Genomic DNA, 23,996 nt, shown 5'->3' on the forward strand with positions numbered 1-23,996 from the left:
CCGCGCCGCGCCGCGGCCCTGGCCCTGCGTGGCATTTTAATCCACTGAGCGTCTCCCCGGAGCGTTCGGCCCCCGCCTTCTGCGGGTGCGCCCGGGCCGGCTCGGAAATACACGCGGGACCAGGACACGCGCCTGTGGCCTGTGCTGCGGTCGTGCTGACTTGTCCCAGCCTATTGGAGTCAGGGCGGCATCTGGCCCGATGGCTCTGCTCCTGGGGCGGCTAATCCTCCACCCCCCGCGCGGAGCCCTGTGCCGGGGCCAGCCCCCGAAGCGCCCCCTCTTCTCTAGCGAGCAGCGGTCCTCCAACGAAGCATCACACCATAGAGGTGCCCTATCCAGTGGCTAGAAGGGGTCGCTTCCGGTGCGTGTGTCTGTGGGGGGCGGGGCTGTTTCCGGTTCAGCGCATGCGGCTGCGGGAAGCCGCCCGGGCTGTTGCTGCTGCCGCGCTGGGGCCTGGGACGGGGCCGAGGCTGAGCGGCGGCGGCGGCGGCCGGGCCCCCATGGCGAAGAGCAAGTTCGAGTACGTGCGGCACTTCGAGGCGGACGACACGTGCCTGCCCAACTGCTGGGTGGTCACCCGGCTGGACGGCCGCAACTTCCACCGGTGCGAGGGGCGGGGCGCTTCCGGGAGGGGGGGGCCCGCCGGCAGCCAATGGCAGGGCCGCCTCGCGCAGGTGCGGCCGCCGAGGCGACGCCGTAGCCTATGGGAGTGAGGGATGGGGGCGGGGCCCGGAGCGAGCGAAGGTCTCGGGGCTCCCTTCTCCCGCGGGCGGGGAGTGGGAGTGGGGCGCCTGCGGCCCCTCGTTGCCATGGAGACAGCGGGTCCCGGCCTGCAGGGCTCCCGCTGAGGCCGGGGTGCGGGGCCGCGCTTGTGGCTGTGTCTAGCCGCCCTGGGGCACGGGCGGGGGCGGCCCTGGGGGCAGCAGTGGGTCCCCGGAGGCGCCCGCCCTTCCACTCTACCCCTGCGCTAGCAGCAGCAGCAGCAGCGATGGGCTGGGTGTTGTCAGGGCCCAGCCCCCCCCCAGAGGAAACCGCGCACGGCCGATGGCAGCGAGGAGAGCGCGCGCATCAGAAAGATGCCGTGGTCCATTCAGAGGCCCCTGGCGGGCGGGCTTTGGCCCGCTTATTGACTGCCCCTGTGTCGTGTCGTCATAGGCCTCAGGGCAGCTGCGGGGAAGTGTCATGACTCTTACCTTGGGGGGAGGGAGGAGAGAGTGGGCCTGGTACACAGGGACCATTGATCTCTGGGCTCGGCAGATGTTTTCCATTCTATATAAGCAGCAAAGAGTCCTGTGGCACCTTATAGACTAACAGACTTTTGGAGGGTGAGCTTTCGTGGGTGAATCCCCACTTTGTGGGAGGCGTGCCATTCTATATAGATAGCTGTACTGTGCTCATCACCATAGGAGCTGAGGCCTGGTCTAGAGCCAAAACTTAGGTCGGCCTCGCTACATCGCTCAGGGCTGTGAACATTTCATGCCCTGAGCACTATAGACAGGTTGACTTGGTCATGGGTGTAGACATGGCTAAGTTGACTGAAGGATTCTTCCATTGATGTAGCTACTGTCTCTTAGAGAGATGGAGCGATGGAAGGCTGCACTGTGGTGCTTAAGCGGCACGGGTGCAGCGCTTGTAGCTATTCTGCTCTAGTATCTGTAGTACAGATGTACCATGAATGCCTTCCAGTAGAGCATTAAGCAGCATAACTGCTGTTTGTTCTCTCCTCCTCTCCCCAAGGACAGAAATGTGTGCAGTGGAATGACTTATTTTGGTAGTGTGTGGGTTTGGGAGAGTGTGACCGTCCTCTCCATAAGCGATAAGGCAGTGGTTCTCAGACTTTTGTACTGGTGACCCCTGTCACATGGCAAGCCTCTGAGTGCGACCCCCCCCCTTTATAAATTAAAACACCTTTTTATATATTTAACACCATTGTAAATGCTGGAGACAAAGCGGGGTTTAGGATGGAGGCTGACTGCTCGCGACCCCCCATATAATAACCTCACGACCCCTTGGAGGGTCCCAACCCCCATTTTGAGAACCCCTGCAATAAGGGGACTGTAGTAGGCTGGGCTGTGGGTTGATTTGAAGGGCAGTTAAATAGTTGGTGTCTGATCTTGATGAGGGGGAGATTGCAGTGTATGGCAGGCAGAAGCAGGAAGATTTTCTCATAGTGTTTTTGACACCTGGAGGGGGGTTCATTGACTTCCAAAAATTCTGTTTATGCCAACATGTTCTGAGGAAATAAATGTGATGAAAACAAGTATTTAGGTTCTTGAATATCTTTTATGAGGTTAATTTCTGTTGAATCTCTATTCTCTTTGAAGCTTTGCTGAGCAACATGGCTTCAGTAAGCCTAACGATGACCGTGCCCTCCATCTGATGACTAAGTGTGCCCAGACTGTGATGCAAGAGCTGGAGGATATTGTCATGGCTTATGGACAGAGTGATGAATACAGCTTTGTTTTTAAAAAGAAAAGTAACTGGTTTAAAAGAAGAGCAAGGTAATTTCTCCTTTTGAGCTTACCACTTTCCCTATGTTTAATAGTTCTCTCTGAGAACTGGCATGTGCACCTATTGTCCTTACAGGTGTACAATGCTATCTGTACGATATAGGTGGAAACTACATAATTCACTTGTGTTTGTGGGTGTGATTTTTATATATATATGAGATTGTAATTAGCTACGGAGTATTTGATGTTATGTTTCCGTGTATGATGTTTTTGAAAAGTAAATTTAATAACAAAGTTAAAAACAAACAGCAAAAGGGTGAATAAAAACCATCTTCTACAAAAGAAGGTTTTTTCAGTAACCTATCTCCTCTTCCAACCTCCACTTCTTGGTTCTTAACATGTTTAATTCCACCAACCACTCAAAAAGGTTCTACCTGCCATTGGTGGTCCATAGAGCCGTGGTATGAAAAGCACTGCTGTCCACCAGAAGCCTTACCACTGATACCCAAATAATTACAGATAGAAAGGTATAGTTGTTTTAATATCTAATGTATTCTCTCTCCTCTCTCTGTGTCTGTTGGCTTTGCGTTTGCAAGTAAGTTCATGACTCACGTCGTCTCCCAGTTTGCCTCCAGTTATGTTTTCTACTGGAAGGATTATTTTAAGGACCAGCCACTCCTGTATCCACCAGGATTTGATGGACGAGTTGTCTTGTATCCCAGTAACCAGAATTTAAAGGACTATCTCAGCTGGAGACAAGCAGATTGTAAGCATCTTTAGCTATCAGGAAAATGAGAAGAGTTGATTTTTAGCATAACAATTTATAACTGTTGGGTGTTTTTTTCCTCCTGGGATGAAAACTTTGCACCCCTTATTGCCAGCGTGCATATGTGCACTCAGTGAAAAAGAAGCTGCTGCATGGCAGAGGGACTCTAGTTTACTTGGTTAAAAACACATCCTTGGAGCTGTTAAACTGCAGAAGAGTTGGATGATATTCTTAGAAAGCAGATTATTTTACATTCTACAATAATTTTCCAAAAACACCCCAATTTGTATTTTATTCCCCTTTTAACTTCCATTGACCTTGTTTTAGAAAGAGCAATGTGTTATCTGTGACATTATTTATTTTATGTGTTAATACTCAATTATTTTTACAAGCACACCCATTAATAACATGAGACCCATAGCAGATACCAGATTGTCATCACTAAAATACTGAAAATGAGCTCAGTACCAGAAATTTTAGAATCCTCACTTGACTGTTGTTTTTTTAACTGAGAGGTATAAACATTCAGATTCAGCAATATTTTGTAGCAAAATTAAAACAGTCAAATGATGAATATAGGATTTTCCATGCCAGATTAGGTCATTGTTGCAAAGCTAGTATCAAACCTGTGGCAGTGACTAACACCTGTTGTTTCAGAGGAAGGTGAACTCCATCTGCCATAATGCATCTTACTTAACAATTATGAAATACTTTATGTAGCTGTGAGGAATCAATCTTTTGACCATTCCAGAGATCCATTATGCCATAAAGCATGAGATTGGATTGCCATGATAGTACATAACTACAAATACTACTAATGGTGTTTTAAAAATCTAGCTGCAGGACTTTGTGGGAATGGAAAACCATTCTCTGACTTGTCATCTAGACTTTGCAAATAGTCCATTTGTCCTTTGACACCATTTGCTATTTCTGCAGGCCACATTAATAACCTCTATAATACAGTGTTTTGGATGCTTGTGCAGCGAAGTGGCTTGACACCAGTCCAAGCACAAGACAGATTACAGGTAGGAACCTCTTCTAAATTCATAGTTGATGTTAAAAGACAATGTACAGGGAACATACACAGAACCCAGTTGCCAAGTACTTCCAATTACCCAGCCCTATGCAGACATGTCTTGCCCATTAGGGAAGGCCAGCTGCCTTATATGTTCACTTTATACCAATTCATTTTTCCCAGTATGTGCTTGTTTTTCTCTGGAGATGATGTTGGTTTGGGATGTTGAGTTGAAAAGATCTTAACCTGACTGGCAAAAAATTTACTTTAAGTAGAATCCAAACAGGATTTTAACTTCGTAATTAATGGATTCAAATGCCTAAAAATGTGTATATGAAATGTTACTGGCCTCAGAAGAGAGGTGGTATGGGTGTAAAACTGAGAGTCAGCAATTCTTGAAGTCTAATCCCAGCTCTAACAATGATTCAGTATGTGGTCTTGGGTAGGTCACTTTATCCATCTCGTTCTCCTCTTCTTGCCTTTACAGGATGGTGTTCCCCACCTTCTTTCATTGTGTACAAATATAAAAATTAGGGCTGTCAATTAATCATAGTTAACTCCTGTGATTAATTCACCAAAATTAATTATAATTAATAACATTAATCACGGTTTTAATTGCACTGTTAAACAATAGAATACCGATTGAAATTTATTTAATATTTTGGGTGTTTTTCTACATTTTCCTATATATTGTATTCTGTGTTGTAAGTGAAATCAAAGTGTATATTACTTTTTATTAAAAATATTTGCACTGTAAAAATGATAAACGAAAGAAACAGTATTTTTAGTTCATATCATACAAGTACTGTAGTGCAATTTCTTTGTCCTGAAAGGGCAAATTACAAATGTAGATTGTTTGTTACATAAGTATTTTGGTTTTGAGTGCAGTGTAAAACTCCAGAGCCTACAAGTCCACTCAGTCCTACTTTTTATTCAGCCAATCACTAAGACAAACAAATTTGTTTACATTTACAGGAGATAATGCTACCTCTTCTTGTTTACAATGTCACCAGAAAGTGAGAACAGGCATTTGCATGGCGCTTTTGTAGCTGGTGTTACAAGGTATTTACATGCCAGATATGCTAAATGTTCGTGAGTCCCTTCATGCTTTGGCCACCATTCCAGAGGACATGCTTCCATGCTGATGACACTTGTTAAAAAAATTTGTTTTATTAAATTAGTGACTGAACTCCTTGGGGGAGAATTGTATATCCTTTGCTCTGTTTTACTCACATTGTGCCATCTATTTCATGTTATAGCAGTATCGGATAATGACCGAGCACATGTTCTCTTTAAGAACACTTTCACTGCAGATTTGACAAAAAGCAAAAAAGGTACCAATGCGAGATTTCTAAAGATAGCTACAGCACTTGACCCAAGTTTTAAGAATCTGAAGTGCCTTCCAAAATCTGAGGGGGACGAGATGCGGAGCATGCTTTCAGAAGTCTTAAAAGAGCAATCCTGATGCGGAAACTATAGAACCCAACCCACGAGAAAGGAAGATCAACCTTCTGCTGGTGGCATCTGACTCAGATAATGAAAATGAACTTGCATCGGTCCGCACTGCTTTGGATTGTTATCGAGCAGAACCCGTCATCAGCATGGATGCATGTCCTCTGGAATGGTGGTTGAAGCATGAAGGGACAGATAAATCTTTAGCACATCTGGCATGTAAATATCTTGCGTTGGCGGCGACAACATTGCCATGAGAACGCCTGTTCGCACTTTCAGGTGACATTGTAAAGAAGAAGTGGGCAGCATTATCTCCTGCAAATGTAAACAAACTTGTTTGTCTTAGCGATTGGCTGAATAAAAAGTAGGACTGAGTGGACTTGCAGGCCCTAAAATTTACATTTATTTTTGAATGCAGTTATTTTTATACATAATTCTACATTTGTAAGTTGAACTTTCATGATAGAGATCACACTGTAGTACTTGTATTAGGTGAATTGAAAAATACTATTTCTTCTGGGGTTTTTTTATAGTGCAAATACTTGTAATAAAAAATAAATATAAAGTGAGCACTGTGTATTTTGTATTGTGTTGTAATTAAAATCAGTATATTTGAATGTAGAAAAATCCAAAAATATTTATATAATCGCTATTAATTTGTTTAATCTCTTGCGATTAATCGCTTGACAGCCCTAATAAAAATCAAGAAGAACACACAGACCTTGCTCTGCTTATCTATCCCCATTTTACCAAAGGAGATAACGCTTACTTACTTCATGGGGATGCTGTGAGGATAATGAGTTAATAAAGCTGTTTGAAGATTAAAAAACCCCTGTATACATGTTGTTATTAATTACTTATACTCAACATTTATCCCATTTGTTTCTGTGCTATAAAAAAGGACATTTATAAATAAATTGAGGCTATACGGTGCACTTTTTATTTTCTTTTTCTCAATTTCAGGGAACTTTGGCTGGAGACAAGAATGAGATTTTATTTTCTGAATTCGACATTAACTACAACAATGAGCCCTTGATGTATAGGAAAGGAACTGTACTAATATGGCAGAAGGTATAAGCATCTTAACTGCATGCCTAGCTCCCACACTGCTTACCATCTCTCATTCAGTATAGACAGGTGGACTCCTGCCTCCAGTTGGCCTGTGACAGGGGTGGCCAATCTGAGCCTGAGCAGGAGCCAGAATTTACCAATGTACATTTCCAAAGAGCCACAGTAATACATCAGCAGCCCCCTCCCCCCAGTCAGCTCCCTGCCCCCCTCTCCCAGTTCCTCCCACCCACTGGCAGCCTCATGGATCAGCGCCTACGCCTCCCTCCCCACACCTCCCGATCAGCTGTTTCGTGGTGCGGGGGAGGAGTGAGGGCACGGCAGGCTCAGGGGAGGGGGCGGAAAGGGGTGGAGTGGGGGCAGAGCCTGTGCCAGAGCCAGGGGTTGATCAGTGAGCACCCCCCAGCACATTGAAAAGTTGGCATCTGTAGCTCCAGGCCCGGAGTCGGTGCCTATACAAGAAGCGGCATATTAACTTCTGAAGAGCCGCATGTGGCTCCAGAGGCACAGGTTGGCCACCCCTGGCCTATGATGTCAGCCTCCATTGCCCATATGTTAAATTTTCAAACAAGCACCTTTGTGCTTTCTCTCCTGCTTGGGAGGAGCCCCCCATAAACAGTTGTAAACTTACCTCATTCTCCTTCAGATCGCACCTTAAAACTCTCCTTTGCCATGGTGTCTACAAAAATATTGACAATTAGGCTGTCCCAGCTCATGAACCACTGCTTACTATACTGACCAATATTGTCTTATTGTTTCCTTGTACTCTGCCATCAGTCTGTTTAAGCATCTGTTGTCTTTTGTCTTATTCTTAAATTGCAAACTCTTTGGGGGCAGGGACCGTCTTTTCATTTGCTTTTTGTACAGCATCTAGCACAAGGTCCATGGCTAGTGCTCCTACGTGCTACAACAATATAAATAACAAAAACTACGTGCAGTTCACAAACCACAGTATAACCCTGCCCCTGATGTTTCTTACGATTACCTCAGATTCTGTGGCTATGACTATCTATATATAGATATATTCTAGATAATAAGGAAATGGGGGTTTTGAACAAAGGGTGTTTTCATTTATTTTGATGAGGTGTTGCTGCATGATACACACACAAAATTAACTTTTGATGGAGGAACTTCTTTAACTATAACTGCAAATCTCTTCATTTCAGAGCTAGCCAGTAGCATTAGTTTCCCTGCCTCAACACAAAGTTATGGGCTTGACGCAGGAATGAAATTCTGTGAAATTATGTAGGGGATCAGATTAGATGATCATAAATGGTGTCTTCTGGTCTTAAAATTTATGAATTAGTATAGATGTGAAGTAGACGTGTGTGTGTTTCTTGTGATTAGGGCCTAGCTAATGTCAGTTGAGAGTCTGCCACAGTTATTTTCTCACTGTTCTTACTTTTTGTTATATATAAAAAGAATGACTAATAGCCAACTCAGTTTTCTTTTGTGGCTGGTGATTTCTATGGCACTTTACCAAGAGGACTGATATATTATAGGGAGAGACTCCTTCCTTTGAGATAGTGTTCCACTTATCTCCTTGTTTCTTGCACATCCCTTTCTTTGACAATATTAGGCCTTCTAGGGGGCTTTATATCTACTTTTTTCATAAAAACGGATATATTCGTTCCCAGCTTTCCAAGTATTTGTAGGTGCTCTCTTCAGACCGTGTGAGAATGACCAACTGTTTCATCTGTTTCTTTATCCAGTGGGTTAACATGCATGAATACCTATCTCTTGATTATATTAATTAATGCCTTTAATGAATGTCTCACAGTATAGTAATATATATATACCTGGGGATGTTTGCCTTTATATTGGAACATAATCTCAGTGTTTGGCTTAGAGCGAACAGCTCACCTGCACCTTGCTATCTATGTTTTTGTCTTACTGAAAATACTCATGTGATAAGCTAAAAAACTTCAGGTGTAGATATTGAATGAAAAATGAATCCTGAAACAATTACTGTGAAAATCAGCAGGATGGCATTAATTAGTGGCACTCTTGTAATCTGATCCATTCAGTAGCAAAACCCTGTAAATATATGACCTGCATGGAATGAGTTTTGACTGGAAAAACTGTTTCAGTATGACTTATTTTTGGTACTTTTGAGTGACACCATATGCCTAGATTTGCAGGTTTTGGTACAAACTAAAAGGTGTCATGAGGCAGAGGGGACAAAGTGGTGGCTTATTGTTAATATGTAAACAAGGGAAAACCAACAATTTATGAAACCTTCAAAGTCCTTTTATAAATGCACTGGTGTCAACTATATTTGCAGGTTAACGAAGTCACTACAAAAAGAATAAAACTGCCAAAGGAAACTGAAGAGAAGGAAGTTGAAGTGACACGGACCAGGACTAAAACTGTCCCACTGCACTGTGACATCATTGGGGACCAATTCTGGGAGGAGTATCCAGAAATCCTAGCTGATAGCTGACCTTCCTAGTTTGAGTTCTTGTGCAAATAACAGGAAACAACTTATCTGCATGAGCTTCTGGGAAGCGAGGACTGTGGGGTGAGGCTCAGATAATTTAACTTTGTAATTCAGCATCCACATTTTGAGCGATACTGTCTTAGAAACATTGTCCTTGCCTCTCATGCAGATATGTCTGCCTGCAGAAGCTAAAATCATGTTACTTTCAAAGGGCAAGAACTTTTATATAAAATTACAAAATTAACCCTTGTAAATGCATATTTGCATTGATTTATAACAATATCATCATGCATTTATGTAGCATCTTTCACGTTAAAGTCACAGGGTGCTTTATAGAGTTACTCACCTAAAGCGAACCACTCTTTGGAACAGTTAAAAGTAGCAGAAAGATTATTTCTGTAGCTTTGTTTTAAACTCTGAAACAGACTAAAGACTTGGAATAGTGCCTTGAATCAAGTTCCATAACCAGGGAGCTTAGTTACAAAAATTCTCTAGCAGTTGACATCTCAGGCCCATATCAAGGATACACAAAATAGCCCAGCAATTTACTGTAACCAATTTTAAAGGATTTTTCTCATGTGTAAATTACTTTTGTATTTTTTAAAGATGCAGAAATGTAATTCTCCCCCTTCCACTCCCATGTTTATTCTTCAGACTCTGTCGTCACTGTGGCTTTGCTAGTTATTAGTGAAGGTCTCAAATGGCCAAATGTTGTAATAAAGTTCTCATACAGACTTCTATCACAGTAGGAGGTGTGTGTAGGTCATGCTCTCATTTTTCTGCTCACTGGGAAACTCTCTGGCTCCTGCTGGCTAGGATTATGGAAACTAGCAGGGAGAGGGAGAGAAGATCTTATTGCTTATAGTTGGAAAGGTCTTACGTTACTCTTGTGTTTGATCTATGAAGTGGTATTGATGACTATTCCTGCTACAAGAGGAGGCAGAGATGAATCATGATGGGATGGATGGGGAGAAACTACCTTGGGGAGTGTGTACCTGAAGAAATTTGGTGGCCTGGCTCTCACACAGCTTTTTTGTGCTGATTTAACTATTTCGGTTAGAAGAATACTTGTTACAAAAGTAAACCTGTACCCTGATATAATGCTGTCCTTGGGAGCCAAAAAAATCTTACTGTGTTATAGGTGAAACCGCATTATATCGAACTTGCTTTGATCCACCGGAGTGTGCAGCCCTCCCTCCCGAGCACTGCTTTACCGCATTATATCTGAATTAATGTTGTTATCAGGGTAGAGGTGTAGTTAAATCAGTTCAGCCCCTAGGGTGGACACAGTTATACCAGTATATTTAGGGGGATAAGCTATAAAAGAACTTATACCGGTATACTGATATATAAGCATCCACACTAGGGATGGTAAGATTTAACCTATACTGGTTTCAAAATGATATAGTTTAACAGTCAGATAAGGTGGGGAGGTAATATCTTATATTGGACCAACTTCTGTTAGTGAAAGAGAAGCTTTTAAGCTTACACAGAACTCTTCTTTAGGTCTGGTTAAACTATGTTGACAAGTACTTGGTAAGGAATGGTTCATGCTTTGCAGGCTGGGCATAGACAATGAAAGCAAGGAGCAACTATGACTAAAGAAGGTTGACACTGGACTTGTGTCTCATTAATTAATTCCAGCCACTTCTCCTTCTCCCCCCTCCCCCCCCCCCGGAAGGGAGCTGATTTACAGCAATATGCATTTTTTTTTTACTATTATTTATTCACAACCTGTTTGAAAAGCTCTAATAAAAGTGTACGGAGTCAAGGTGTTTTATTACTGTGGCCATTTCCCTCTCCGCTCCCACTCCTGTTAATGTGATAGGCTGGGCATAAAGAAAATAATACATTCAAGCCTGCTGGATAATAAGCACTTAAATATAAGAGAGTGTATATAATCTCATTTTCTTAATGTGTAGTATGGATATGGGATCATCAAGAAGCTAATAGGAAAAGGTAGATTTGGGGGATTGTGGGGTGGGCAGCACATCATTCATTCCAAATTAATCATGACACCAAAAAGTTATTTAGAGTCTTCCTAGCATCTGTGAGCCCTCTCTACTTTTTTTTGGTCTGAAATATAAACTCCATTGGACTCCAGAATGTCTCATGTCAGTATCCAGTAACTGACTTCTGGAGGTTTCTCGTCATATAATAAATTAATCTTCAACAAAAAGATAGTAAAATTTGGATTTTTCACTCTGGAATAAAGTGGAAAGAATTTTTTGAGACCACGGTTCCAGCTGATAAGACTTATAACTGACATGGGGCTTTATATCTTCAGACCATTTTACAAACATTAACCAATCCTCAGAATAGCATATAATAGGTAAATATTCCCCTTTCACAGATAGGCGGAAACTGCAGGCCATTGTTAAGGGTCATATTTTCAAAAACGGCCTTTAATTTTGGGTCACATTGTTTTGAGAGGTGCTGAACAAATAACTCAAACTGAAGTAAATAGTGCTGAGCACCTCCAACAATCAGGCCCTATTTTGAATTTGCTATTCAAAATTAGAGGAAATTGAAACAATTGAAAATGGATCTGCCCAAGACAAAGGAGGAGCTGGATGAGTGTTGGACAGAATTAGAACCAGTATGTACCAGGGCCCAATACTGTGTTCACACCGTGCCTCTATAGATCAGGTAAAGTTTCACTGTGACCCACTTAAGAAATAGACACTTCCTTTTGAAGTTGTTCAGAGAACTTTTCTCAGTTATGTTTTACAGCCATAAAATGAAGCATCTGACCTTTGGGAACTAGTTACGGAGTTTAATAGCGGGGGTGAAGTCTTTTAACAGTGACTAGAATGGGCTCCAGGGACTGAAACTGTGTCACTTTCCTTCTGAGAAAACACTTCTGCAATATGTACTTTAAGGAAAAAAATAACAAAAAGCTTTTTGTACTGACCTTTACCAAGCTCCCTTTCAGTTGTGCAATGTAAGTGCTCACTTATACGAAAGAGCCAGTGCATGACCTGTGAAAGCTCCTTGGGGGAGGGACGAGGTGTTTTACACAGGCAGAGCTGCTGTGATACACAGAGGGGTTTGGGTAGGACAAATTAATTAAAAGTGCAGCAATTAGAGAAGCCATATTAAAACTAGAGCATCTTTAATCTCTCTGAGTGCTGGTGAGCTTGATTACCAGCCAGGAGGGCTGGGGCTTGGGGCTGCTGGCTGGATTTCCAGCCAGATGAGGTGATAAGCACTGAGCAAAGCTCACCTGTATTGAAACCACCAGCGCAGTGGCTCTCAGCCTTTCCAGACTACTGTATCCCTTTCAGGAGTCAGATTTGTTTTGCGCACCCCGAAGTGTCACCTCGTTTAAAAACGACTTGCTTACAAAAATCAGACATAAAAATACACAAGTGTCACAGCCACGCTCGTACTGAACAATTGCCGACGTTCTCATCTTTACCAACAAATTATAAAATAAAACCATTGGACTATAAATATTGTACATACAGGTTTTGTACAGAGCAGTAGAAACAAGTCATCCGTACCAACTTTCAGTCCGTGGTGACATAAGTCTAGTTCACGTAGCCTGCTGTAAAACTAGGCACCTATCTAGAGGCGCCAGTGTATGCCCTAGAAGATCTTTGCTCGGCGTACCCCAGGGGGTACCTGTGTCTCTGGTTAATAACCACAGCACTGAGGCAACACAGGGAACCTGTTGCCAGCCCCCCGGCTATGTCCAACAGTGGCTGTCGCTGCAGCGTGCCCCTTGGCCTCCAGCTCGGGTGACGGGACAGCAAGGGTGAACAATCGGGATGGGGGTAATAGGAGCCTATATAAGAAAAAGCCCCAAATATCGGGACTGTCCCTATAAAATCGGGACAGCTGGTCACCCTGCCTTCAGCCGGGCGCGCTCCGCTCCCCTCCCAGCGCGGCGGGGCCGGACCCTGCTTCGCTCGGGGGCGGCGCCGGGCTGCGGGCGGTGCTGGGGCGGCCCCTAGCGGCGGGCTACAAGTGGCCGCCGAGCCCGGCCCGGCCTGGCGGCGAGCGGAGCATGGAGAAGGCGGCAGGCGGCGGGGAGCCGCGGCGCTGGCGGCGGCGCTCGGGCTCGAGCCCGGACCCGGATCCCGACCCCGGGCCCGGCCGCTCTCCCAGCCCCAGCCGCCTGGACGTGAGCTCGGCCCGCTTCGACCCGCTGCTGGCGCTGTACTCGGCCCGCACGCCGCTGCCCTTCCCCGGCGCGCCCTGCTTCAACAACCTGGCCGAGTACGAGAGCTTCCAGCGGGGCCTGCGCCGCCCGGCCGCCCCCCGCCGCGGCCCGCCCGCCTCCCGCAGCGCCCGCCGCCGCTGCCCGCCCGCCGCCGCCGACCCCGAGCGCCTCCAGCGCCTCCGCAGCCTCATGGTCAACCGGGACCCCGAGCGCGAGGCGGCGGCCCGCGGCCGGGCCGGGCCCCGCCGGGCCCCGCGCAACGTCCTCACCAGGATGCCGCGTAAGGGGGGCTGGGGGCCGCTGTGGCAAGGGCGAGTAGTGGCGGGGGGTGTTGTGGGGTGAGTGGAGGCTTATTTGAGGTGCTGGCTGTAGGGGGGGTGCTGGCTGTGGGGGGAGGGGGAGCAGTGGGGTAAGGGTTAGGGGGGTGCTGGCTGTGGGGGATGTGGCAAGGGGAAGTAGTGGGGTGGGGGAAGGGTTTTTTGGGGGTGTTGTGAGGGGTGCTGGCTCTGGAGAGATGGGGGAGCAATGGGGTGGGGGAAGGGGTGGGGTGCTGGGTCTGAAGGGATGGGGGAGCAGTGGGGGAAGGGTTATGGGGGTGCTGGCTGTGGGGGATGTGGCAAAGGGGGAGTGGTGGGGAAAGGGTTATTTGGGGGTGTTGTGGGGGGAGGGGTGCTGGCTCTGGAGAGATGGGGAAGGGGTGGGGGTGCTGGCTCTGGAGAGATGGGGAAGCAGTGGGGTTGGGGAAGGGATGGGGGTGCTGGCTCTGGAGAGATGGGGGAGCAGTGCGGTGGGGGAAGGGATGGAGGTGCTGGCTCTGGAGAGATGGGGAAGCAGTGGGGTGGGGGAAGGGATGGGGGTGCTGGCTCTGGAGAGATGGGGGAGCAGTGGGGTGGGGGAAGGGATGGGGGTGCTGGCTCTGGAGAGATGGGGGAGCAGTGGGGTGGGGGAAGGGATGGGGGTGCTGGCTGTGGAGGGGGGTGAGGAGGAATTGTGAGGTGTTGGATGGGGTGGAGGGAAGGGGTCCGTGGGTATTGGCTGGGATAAGGGCCGTGGGGGTTGTAGCCTGGGAATGCTGGTGTGATTGGGTACGGGGAGGTGGATATTGCCTGGGGGTGGCAGGACAGGGTGAGGCAGTGGGGTGGTGGTGGATGGGGTGTGGAGAGAAGGGACTGTGGGGGGGGGGATACTGGGTGGAGGGATGAGGGGAAGGCGTATGCAGATAATGGTTGGGGGCATTGGATGGGGCAGGGTGTGATGGAGAGAGAATGGCTGGGATGGATAGTGAGGTGGATATGGAAATGGAGGGATGGGATGAGGAGAAGCTGTGAAGTGTTAAATGGGGTAGGGGGCTTTGGAGTGATACTGGCTGGGTGAGGGGCAGTTGGGGGAAGGTTGAGGGGTTATGAGGTGTGAGGGGAAGGCGAGCTGGGGGGATACAGGCTGGGATGGGGAAGCAATGAGGAGGAGCTGTGGGGGATTGGATAGGGAAGGGGATCTGGGGGCCTACTGGCAGGGGTAGGGAAGCAGGTTGGAGAGGCAGGGAATTGGTTGGAGGGCAAAGGAACATGCTGGGGTACTGGAGAGCTTGGAGGATTGAGTGGGGGCAGTAACTGGGGGAACTGGGTGGCGGAACTGACTAGGTAAGATTCAAGTGTGGAGTTGGCTGGGGCGGGAGCTGGTGAAGTTTAGGGGTGGGGAACTGGTTGGTGATTGGATGCTGTGGGGAAACTTGAACAGGTTGCTTGATGTGGAAAACCTCATAATTCGAACACCTTGCTAACTAAAAGGTCTCTGCACTGTCATTACTTTCTCCCCTTTGATTTTGAGGTAACTAATTTGTGAAAAGCAGCTGCTGTGCCTTTGAAAAATACTACTTGTATGCCAGGCATCAGATTTCATCCTGTGCAGCTAGTTGTTAAATTATAACTACAGCATGTGTTTGTTACACACTGCTATATCTTGGTCAGTAACTGTACATTCCAGGGGCATAAATACAGTGCTGAGGTGTCTAGTGACATGATGATAGAACTGTAGATCAAAGCTAGAGGGAGACCAGAATAGGACCAGATTCATGAACTATAATTATTGTTGTTCAGAGGGTTTTTTATAAATTCACACACGCAGTCAGGGTAACAGCATTGTAGTTTTGTGAGCAGTAAGGTGCCCAGTTGGGCACCTGTACCAAAAACCAAATCACATGCCTGTCAAATGAAGTGTAAGTTCAGGTGTGTGCATTTAACTTATAAATTGTACATGTTAGACTAAAATGTTCACAATATTGGGGTCAGGTTTTATAAGAAGCTATGTGATTGGGTACATTTCCTAAGTAGTATTGTTGTTAATAAATATGCAGTCTTGTGAGGTTTTAAGTTGTGCAGTTTCCCTCTGAATGTTAATGGAAATTGCATGGCTAATTCATGGCTACATCTTGACAGCTGTAATTCACCATTGGTATAGCTTCACCAGCAGTAGTGCAGGTGACAGCTGTATGTAGACCACTGTATTGTCATGGAGCTGCACCCCAGGTGAATTACTGTGCCATTGTGTAGACAAACTGCATGTTGTGTTAGGTATGTTACGCAGTTTCCTCTGACTCCGCTCCCTCCCTAATGGCTGTTCACTAAGACTAAAACAAGTGCTGTTCTGCAGTTGAACAAACTCTCATTTGGGGCTGGAGTTAATTCCTTGAGGTAGAAGAGAAAAGACTAAAGTAAACCTTTGTTAGACAAATACTGTGCAGCATGGTCTACTCAAGTAACCCACTGTGAAATACACTGAGGGATGTATGATGCTGGGAAGAGTACTACATTAGTGGTTGCTAGCCACTAAGTCTCTGCTGAACCAAGAAGCTCTTAGTAAATTATGCACTGATTCAACTTAGTTAGTCAAAGATCTTCTAGTGATCCATTGTTTCAAAGTTTCCTTGTAAAGAGAAGCAGTACTCCCATAAGATGGCTACTTTCTTGGGACTTACATCATTACACTTGTTTCTACATGGAACGTGTACCCCGAGCATTCTAGGCAGGGATGGGATTCTTGCCCTATGCATTGTTCCTTGTAAACTCCTTTTATCTGAACATTCAGATTAAGTGGGTGTTTTTCAGATGTAGCAAAATTGTTTCCTGTCTTCACTATGAGCTAGTCTACACTGGCAATGTTAAAGCACTGCCATGGCTTGTGTAGTTGTGGCACAGCGCTGGGAGAGAGCTCTCCCAGTGCTCTAAAAAAACCTCCTCCACGAGGGACGTGGCTCCCAGCACTGGTGCCCTGTCTACACTGGCGCTTTGCAGCGCTGAAACTTACTGTGCTCAGGGGGGTGGTTTTTTTCACACCCCTGAGCAGAGAAAGTTGCAGCCCTGTAAAGTGCCAGTGTAGACAAGCCCATAGTCAGGCCATTTTGACTCAGTTCTGTTCATTGAGACCATCATATACCACAATCTGTTATCCCACTGTAAGTAGAGGTCTGCTCCACTGGGAATTGTAGTTGGCTTAATGCAATACATTGTAACAATTCTGGATTTCCATTTTGTTTGGTTATAAAATAGTATCCTCCAAGCAGGTTCTCTTGTACTACTAGAAAGAATGGCGCATTTTTTTTTGTTGTGTATAAAATATACACTTTACTGATGGTGTTTCATATCTGTTCTAGTTCATGAAGGCAGCCCTCTTGGCGAGCTACATCGTTGTGTCAGAGATGGTGTAAAAGTCAACGTCCACATCCGAACTTTCAAGGGGCTGCGTGGAGTCTGCACAGGGTTTTTGGTTGCGTTCGACAAATTCTGGAATATGGTAATTATTGTACTACTCCTTGACTTACAACCTCTGCACTGGAAACACCTAAACACCCACTGGGAGAGGGACTAAACTGGCAAACTTGGAGGAGGTGAGAGTGTAGTATTGTCAATCATGAACCCATTTTGCCCTTGTGCTGAATGCTAGGATGTATTTCACAGTTTCCAAAGTTTCTGTTACCAAACACAGGGAGTAGAATATAAGGGATAGCAGAAATTTCTAAAGACTTCTCTGCAGGATCTAGGCATGGTGTGTTGGAAACTACTCCCCTGTCTTTCCTCAGAACAATTTTTCTTGCTCTTTTTGCCCCCCTGATCATTTTCCTTACCTTGACCTTCTGAACCTCTCATTGTATCTTTTTTTTTTTCTTCAGGAGACTGATTTTCTTTCATTTGATGTCACTCCTTAAACTGCTGCCTTTTCCACATGTTAAGTTCTTCTTCCATATATTCCATGGAGCTGGGGTAGTGCTTCATGGAGTCCCTCTGTCTCTCCTTAAGGCAAGAGTCTCCCAGTTCTCCCCTTGGAACTGTTTGTATCTTAGGTCAGCTGTAGGGCCTTAGCCATCTTCTCCTTCAGCTGGGCCCTCTTCCCTAGTTAGTTCTCAGGGTCAAAGAGTTCAGCAAGCAGGCCTACTCCTGCCATGAGGGAAGAGGCAGCATATATGCTCATCTGCTTCCTAAAGCTCATCTCAATTGGCTGGGAGAAAAGGGAGCCTTGATTTGTCCATCTCCTTGTCCCAGGTCCTTAAAGAAACAGTAATGGGATTTCCTCCCAAACACTACCTATTCCTGTGACCACTTCCTCTCTACCAAAATCTCTTACAACTTTGTTATATCAGACCTCTCAAAATCTTAAAGGGCCACACCAGGTGATGGAGAATGAGCTGACCCCAAGACCCCATTTCCTTAAAGGGGACAGACTACCATGTTTCAGTGGTACAAAAGCTGAGCAAGGCAAGATTGTGAGAGGGGAGATTGGATGGAGGGAAGGCAGCCATCAGAGTTTTGAGCCCTGAAGGTGGAAGAAGGTTGGAAAAAATCAGTGTTATCTTGGGATAGAAAACAAAACTGTGTGTGTGAGGATGATGGGGAGGATGTGGGAGTAATGTAGAAGCAGCTGCTGGGCACTACAGGTCCTCTGTTTTTATACCTAAAGAAACAAATTCCTATGTAGTGCTTGTTCCTAGATTGGCCTTGAGACAAGACACTTTTTTTGATGGCTTTATAAGGTACAATACAAAGCTGTTTTGAAGGTCAGAGTGTTTAGAACTTTATCTTGAACTTTTCCCCTTTCTGTCTTCTTCCAGGCCTTGACGGATGTAGATGAGACATACAGAAAGCCTGTACTGGGCAAAGCATTCTACAGTGAACCTCAGCTGACTCTTACCAGGGTAAATAGCTTTCTAATAGCTTAACAACTGACTTTCTATGCCTTATTTTTGTAGTCGTTAAAAAGGTAGCATTTCCATCTGAAACTGTAGTAACTTTTACAGATAACCCTAGAAGATTACTAAACGGAGTTCAGAGCGAAAACTCCCCCCCATACACTTTTATTAGTCTGTTTATTTTGTGCATTTGACAACACTTTGTCTATAGTCAGTTTCACTGTTCATTTGGTAGTCATTTGAATGTCAGTCTGTTAAATATCATGAAGCTGTCCCTCTCATGTCCTGCGCTGGAGCTCACATGCTTGCTGTTTTCCCAGGCACCACAAGAGGGCATTTACCAGTTACAGCAAAGCTGAAACTGAGGAGGCAATAAACAGACACATGAACAGCAAGGAAGAGGGTGAGGCGGGACAGGAGATGCATGTTGTTGCTTTGGGCCTGCTCAAAAGACCTTTCTAAACCTCAGCAGAGGAGCTGAGAAATCCTTAAACAAATTTATTATAAAGAATTTGTTTTTAAATTGGGGACATACTATTTAAATCTGTCTGGATAGATTCCCCTTCTCTCCCTCTCCTCTCTTCTCCCCACCCCTGCTTTTTTTTTTTTAAAATCTATCTGTTAAAAAATATTCAAGGTGCCAGTGTTCCGTTTAAGACCATTCATACTGGGGTGGTTTTCCATTAAGAAACCCTGTGGTTGGACATGCCAAGCAATCCAGTGTCTGTTTCACATGTCAGCATTACACATAATGCCAGCATAATAATTTCTTTTCCAACTTCAGCACCTTTACATTTTCAGAGTAATTAACTCTCTTTATTTATCAGTTCTGCTATCCTAGGCATTCTTATGAATAGTAACTATTGGTTTTGGCTGCTCACCTCGGCTCTCTCCTGGGGCTCCTTTAATGAGACAATGGGGCACCAAGGATCTATTTTTCTCCCTGAATAAAGTCCTGACATATCGAGGTTTCACATCACAGCTGTTTGTCTCCTGGCTGAGGCAGACAGGATAGGGATTCTTTTAGAACTATCTGATTGTTTTGGGGGTAGAGGGTGGTTTAGAGGTCATTGAACAACATGCTGACTCCTGTCTTCCCTGCCACAGTGTTGAGTACTGCCTCCACGGCAGTATCGCCCCTGCAAAACCAAACTCCCCATTCGTCATGAGATGCTAAAGGCACTCTTGCATAGTCAGTCTGGCAGATCTGTATGCGTGAGACACCCATTCACATAACTTCTTGGTCTAACTCTGGCAAAAATCTAATATCGGTTGAAGATAAAATTCTCCACCAATCATGTGTCCTGGCTGCTGTTTCTGGGCCAGGTGCTCAGTGCTTCATTTAGGAGGGGAGAATGAGAAGCCTCTGTTTATGAATGTGATCGTTTACCTGAATGTTCCCTTGCAGCTGTTTGACAGACTCAAACTGCAGGAGTCCTTGATAAAGAAGGGAGCTGACTCAAGGACTGCAACAGAGGAGCCAGCCCTGACAAATGAATCAAAGACCCTTGGACGGAAAGCTGGGTCAGGCCGGGGGAGAGCAGAGGACGAGTGTGGGATGCAGAAATTTTTGGGTGGAGCTGGAGAAAAGACAACGAATGACAACTTGCATCTGGCAGTCAGGAATAAGGCTGACCTGCCGAGCAGGACTGCCCAGACAGAGGGCACTAGTGCAGGGGGTGCTAATGCAAAAGGCCAGCCACGAAAAAAGCGGAGGCCCAAAGTGGATTATCAGCAGGTGTTTACGCGTCATATAAACCAGATATTTATCCGAGGAGAGAATGTCTTGCTTGTTCATTTAGCACATTGACTTGGCTGAGCCTTAGTCAGTATATTTAACGCACAGCATGAATTGCAGCTACAGCTCTGGGCTACTTAGCATTGTTGTGAAGTACTGTGGTATCATAACTGTTTCCCTTCCTTCAACCATAACAGGACAGGGAAAATAGTTGCACGTTTGTCGGAGGTTGCTGCATCTTGAGCGAGCTGCCAGAACAGCCTCGCTAGACCTCTTCCATTCAAGGGATTGAAGGCTAGTTCAGCAAGAGTTTGCTCCTGCAAGATGAGGAAATGAGAAGAATCCTCAAGGCAGGACAGGAGGCTTCTTAACAGGCTAAATTAAGAGGGTTGAGGGGTGACATCAGTGTGCTTGGTTATGGGACAAAATAGTCATCCCACATTTAAAGAGCATGTGACTCAGCATACAAGTCTAAAATGAGTGACCACTGCTAAATACTGTCATAATTGCAAGAGAAATTGGTTTCTAATGAAACCAACAACTTATGTAATATTAGTTAATAATAATTTAAAGTCTGGCAAAGAATAACTCTTGTATCTTAATGTATAAGGGAATTAACAGCCTATGCAAAAGAGGGACAACCTCAATGGCATTAACCATTAGTGTCCTGCTGTGGCAGGCACAGCTCTGTAAATACACCCCAATCCTGAGCTGCAGCACGCCTGTCTTTTGAACAAAGACTGAATGTTAAGGTGGTCTGATGTGTCTAAATAAGGATGTGGGGAAAACCCTCTTTGTCAGGATTTGAACTTGTCTCCATTGGCATAGCTTGTGCTCTTACCCACTTGCCATGCTTTCTGCCTGCACCGCCAGCCAGCAGTCAAAGTAGTCAATCCAATAACTTTCTTACTGGGAATTTCTGTATGAAACAAGAAATCATACTCCAGTCTTTTGTATTTCTTATCATCCATTTGCCACACAGTCTCACATTTCACCATTCTACTATGTACTTTTCTTGTCAAATTTGAAAAATAGCTTGCACTCAGCACAGTCGTACTGTATCGAAGCGCCTTTGAAGTTCCCTCTATTGAAATGTGAGATGCTGCCTCTCCAGCGGTTCTGATGGGAACACAAATCTTAGTGATTCTTTCCGGATAGTATATCTATATGAATAATGCTCCCTCTAATTCCAGTTGAATTGAATTTCAGAGGTGTACTTTGTTTCTATGAAACATAAAAATTAATGCTAAGCCCCAGCAAATCAGTGGTTTAATTTCAGTAGTGTTCCCCTTCTTGTATCTGAATCACTGAAGAATAGCCTCAAACCACTGCAGTGTATAAACTGTTCAACAGCTATTGGGGTCCCTTCTAGCCTTAGGCTCTAGGAATTTACCATTAGGTCATCTAGTCTGACCTCTTGGGATATGACACACAGATTGGGAGAGTGGTAAATAATGAAGAGGACAGTCACTGATTCAGAGTGATTTGGATCGCTTGGTAAACTGGGTGCAAGCAAACAAGCATTTTAAGATGGTTAAGCGTAAATGTATACATCTAGGAACAAAGAATATACGTCATACAGGATGACGTGACTATCCTGGGAAGCAGTGACATTGAAAAAGATTTGGGGGTCATGACGGATAATCACCTGAACATGAGCTCCTAGTGTGATGCTGTGGCCAAGAGAGTAATGCAATCGTGGGATGCATAAATGAGTATCTTGAGTAGGAGCAGAGAGATTCTTTTTACCTCTGTACACCTCTACCTCGATATAACAGTTTCACCTATAACATGGTAAGATTTTTTGGCTCCTGAGGACAGCGTTATATCGAACTTGCTTTGATCCACCAGAGTGTGCAGCCCTGCCCCCTCGGAGCACTGCTTTACTGCATTATATCCGAATGCGTGTTATATCAGGTTGCATTACATTGGGGTAGAGGTGTATTTGGCATTGGTGCAACTGCTGCTGGAATACTTTGTTTTCCAGTGCCAACAATTCAAGAAGGATGTTGATAAATTGGAGAGGGTTCAAAAAAGAGCCACGAGAATGATTAAAGATTAGAAAACCTGCCTTCTAGTGATGGACTCCAAGAGCTTGATCTGTTTAGCTTAACAAAGAGAAGGTTAAGAAGTGACTTGATTACAGTCTTAGTAACAAATATTTAATAATGGGCTCGTCAGCTTATCAGAGAAAGGTACAACATGATCCGATGGCTGGAAGTTGAAGCTAGACAAATTCATATTGGAAATAAGGTTTAAAATTTTAACAGAGTAATTAACCACTGGAACAATTTACCACGGTTTGTGGTGGATTCCCTGTCATTAACCATTTTAAAATCTCGTATAGGTGTCCTAGAGCAGATCTTTAGCCATTATTTTGGGGCAGTTCTCTGGCCTGTGTTCTACAGGAGGTCAGACTAGATGACCACAATGGTCCCTTCTGGCCTTGGAATTTATATCCATAGGCTATTACATTTTTCCTGTATTGATCTCTTATCTGATGCTGCATAGCAACTCCCCCACTAAAAATGAGGATTAAGACCATCCAGCATTCTGATGCGAGAACAACTTAATGCTTTATAACCTGAGTCATAATGCAATAAAAAGTCAGTCCTAGAATTTACTGGTTATATAAAACCTTAGGAGTATAATTTTGCTGTTAAGTGATGTATATATTGTTTATAATTAGGAATACATCTGATACACAGGAGTTTCTGGACATTCAAAACAGCCTTTTGTCTGGGGGGCTGTTTGAAACTTCTGTAAACATTTCAAATAAAGCACCTATGGGGGCTTGGATGACTGATGGGATAAGTCTCCGAGTTGCCAGTTCAAATCCAGTCTGCGATAATAAGGACTGAAAATGAAATGGAATTAATCAGTCATTGAAGACTGTAGTGGGAATAAAACAAATTTAATAAGATTCTGAAAACTTGCTATGAAAAAAGTGAATTACTGTAACTTCTTATAGTTAAGGATAGCTTTGTTACCAAACCACTGCCTAATCTAAGACTTTGGCCACTGAAAAGACTTCTCTGGTCTCAGGCTCTGTCCATCCCTCTTTTGAGCTATTTTCCCTATTCTTAAAAAGCCTTCTATTGATTCTTCCTTCTCTCTGCAGTCCTTTCTAAAATATTGGAGCAGAAATTTTATTTTCATATTTGTCCTTAATTCACTCAGCCTTTCCAGTTTGGCTTTCTATCAGGTCACTTTATTGTTGCTTGAGGTTGCAGCCAAAGATTTTACTTCTGTTCTTGACTTCTCAGCATCTTCTGTCACTGAGAGTCACTGACTTTTTTTCATTGCCTCAGTTGTTTTTCTGACTGTAGTCCAATGATTTTCTAATCTCGTTTTGTTATTTAGGGTATCCTGGGACAACCATTTCTGTCTCAGCCAAAGGGCTCTGTTTTTGGTCCCCTCGCTGGGTGTGATTATCTCTGTTCAGGCCCAATCATAGGGTAACATTTAGTTGTGTTCTTTCCTTTCCTTTCTCTCATATACCCATAATTCTTTCTACCTTGCTTGATTCCATTGCCACTTGCCTTAAATTAGATACGACCAAGATGAATGTTCTCTCTTCATCTCCACTGCTTCCTTGTTGTTGATAATACTCCCATCAATCTGGTTGCTGCTGCTTCTATGAGTCTTGATGTTATCTTCAACTAACAACTTTTTCCCACCCTTTTCTCTTGTTAAACCTTGCAGACATCACCTTCTAAA

General features: G+C 44.8%; 2 protein-coding genes across 9 annotated transcripts; both read left to right on the forward strand.

Moving 5' to 3' along the window:
• The first annotated feature begins 154 nt into the window (after window positions 1–154).
• On the forward strand, window positions 155–17,136 carry THG1L (tRNA-histidine guanylyltransferase 1 like). Of its 8 annotated transcripts, XR_006581673.1 has the most exons (7): window positions 368–604; window positions 2,325–2,501; window positions 3,047–3,216; window positions 4,153–4,241; window positions 6,647–6,754; window positions 9,036–9,272; window positions 17,009–17,136. XR_006581673.1 is itself a non-coding variant. In XM_045027763.1 (6 exons), exons 2-6 carry the CDS (start codon window positions 2,380–2,382, stop codon window positions 9,192–9,194), a joined length of 648 nt encoding a protein of 215 aa, XP_044883698.1. In that variant the 5' UTR covers window positions 155–361; window positions 2,325–2,379; the 3' UTR covers window positions 9,195–9,440. The 8 variants fall into 8 exon arrangements, 7 of the variants coding, with proteins under 7 accessions (XP_044883698.1, XP_044883696.1, XP_044883697.1 ...); XM_045027763.1 differs by lacking the exons at window positions 368–604; window positions 17,009–17,136 and adding an exon at window positions 155–361 and having other exon boundaries at window positions 9,036–9,440; XM_045027761.1 differs by lacking the exon at window positions 17,009–17,136 and having other exon boundaries at window positions 9,036–9,440.
• Window positions 13,204–22,110, forward strand: LSM11 (LSM11, U7 small nuclear RNA associated). The gene is made up of 4 exons (XM_045027768.1): window positions 13,204–13,639; window positions 17,009–17,148; window positions 18,461–18,544; window positions 19,947–22,110. Exons 1-4 carry the CDS (start codon window positions 13,204–13,206, stop codon window positions 20,346–20,348), a joined length of 1,062 nt encoding a protein of 353 aa, XP_044883703.1. The 3' UTR covers window positions 20,349–22,110.
• Window positions 22,111–23,996: the final 1,886 nt, after the last annotated feature.

Source organism: Mauremys mutica, chromosome 8 (genome assembly GCF_020497125.1).
Source record: "Mauremys mutica isolate MM-2020 ecotype Southern chromosome 8, ASM2049712v1, whole genome shotgun sequence".
In the NCBI taxonomy this organism is placed as follows: Eukaryota; Metazoa; Chordata; order Testudines; family Geoemydidae; genus Mauremys; species Mauremys mutica.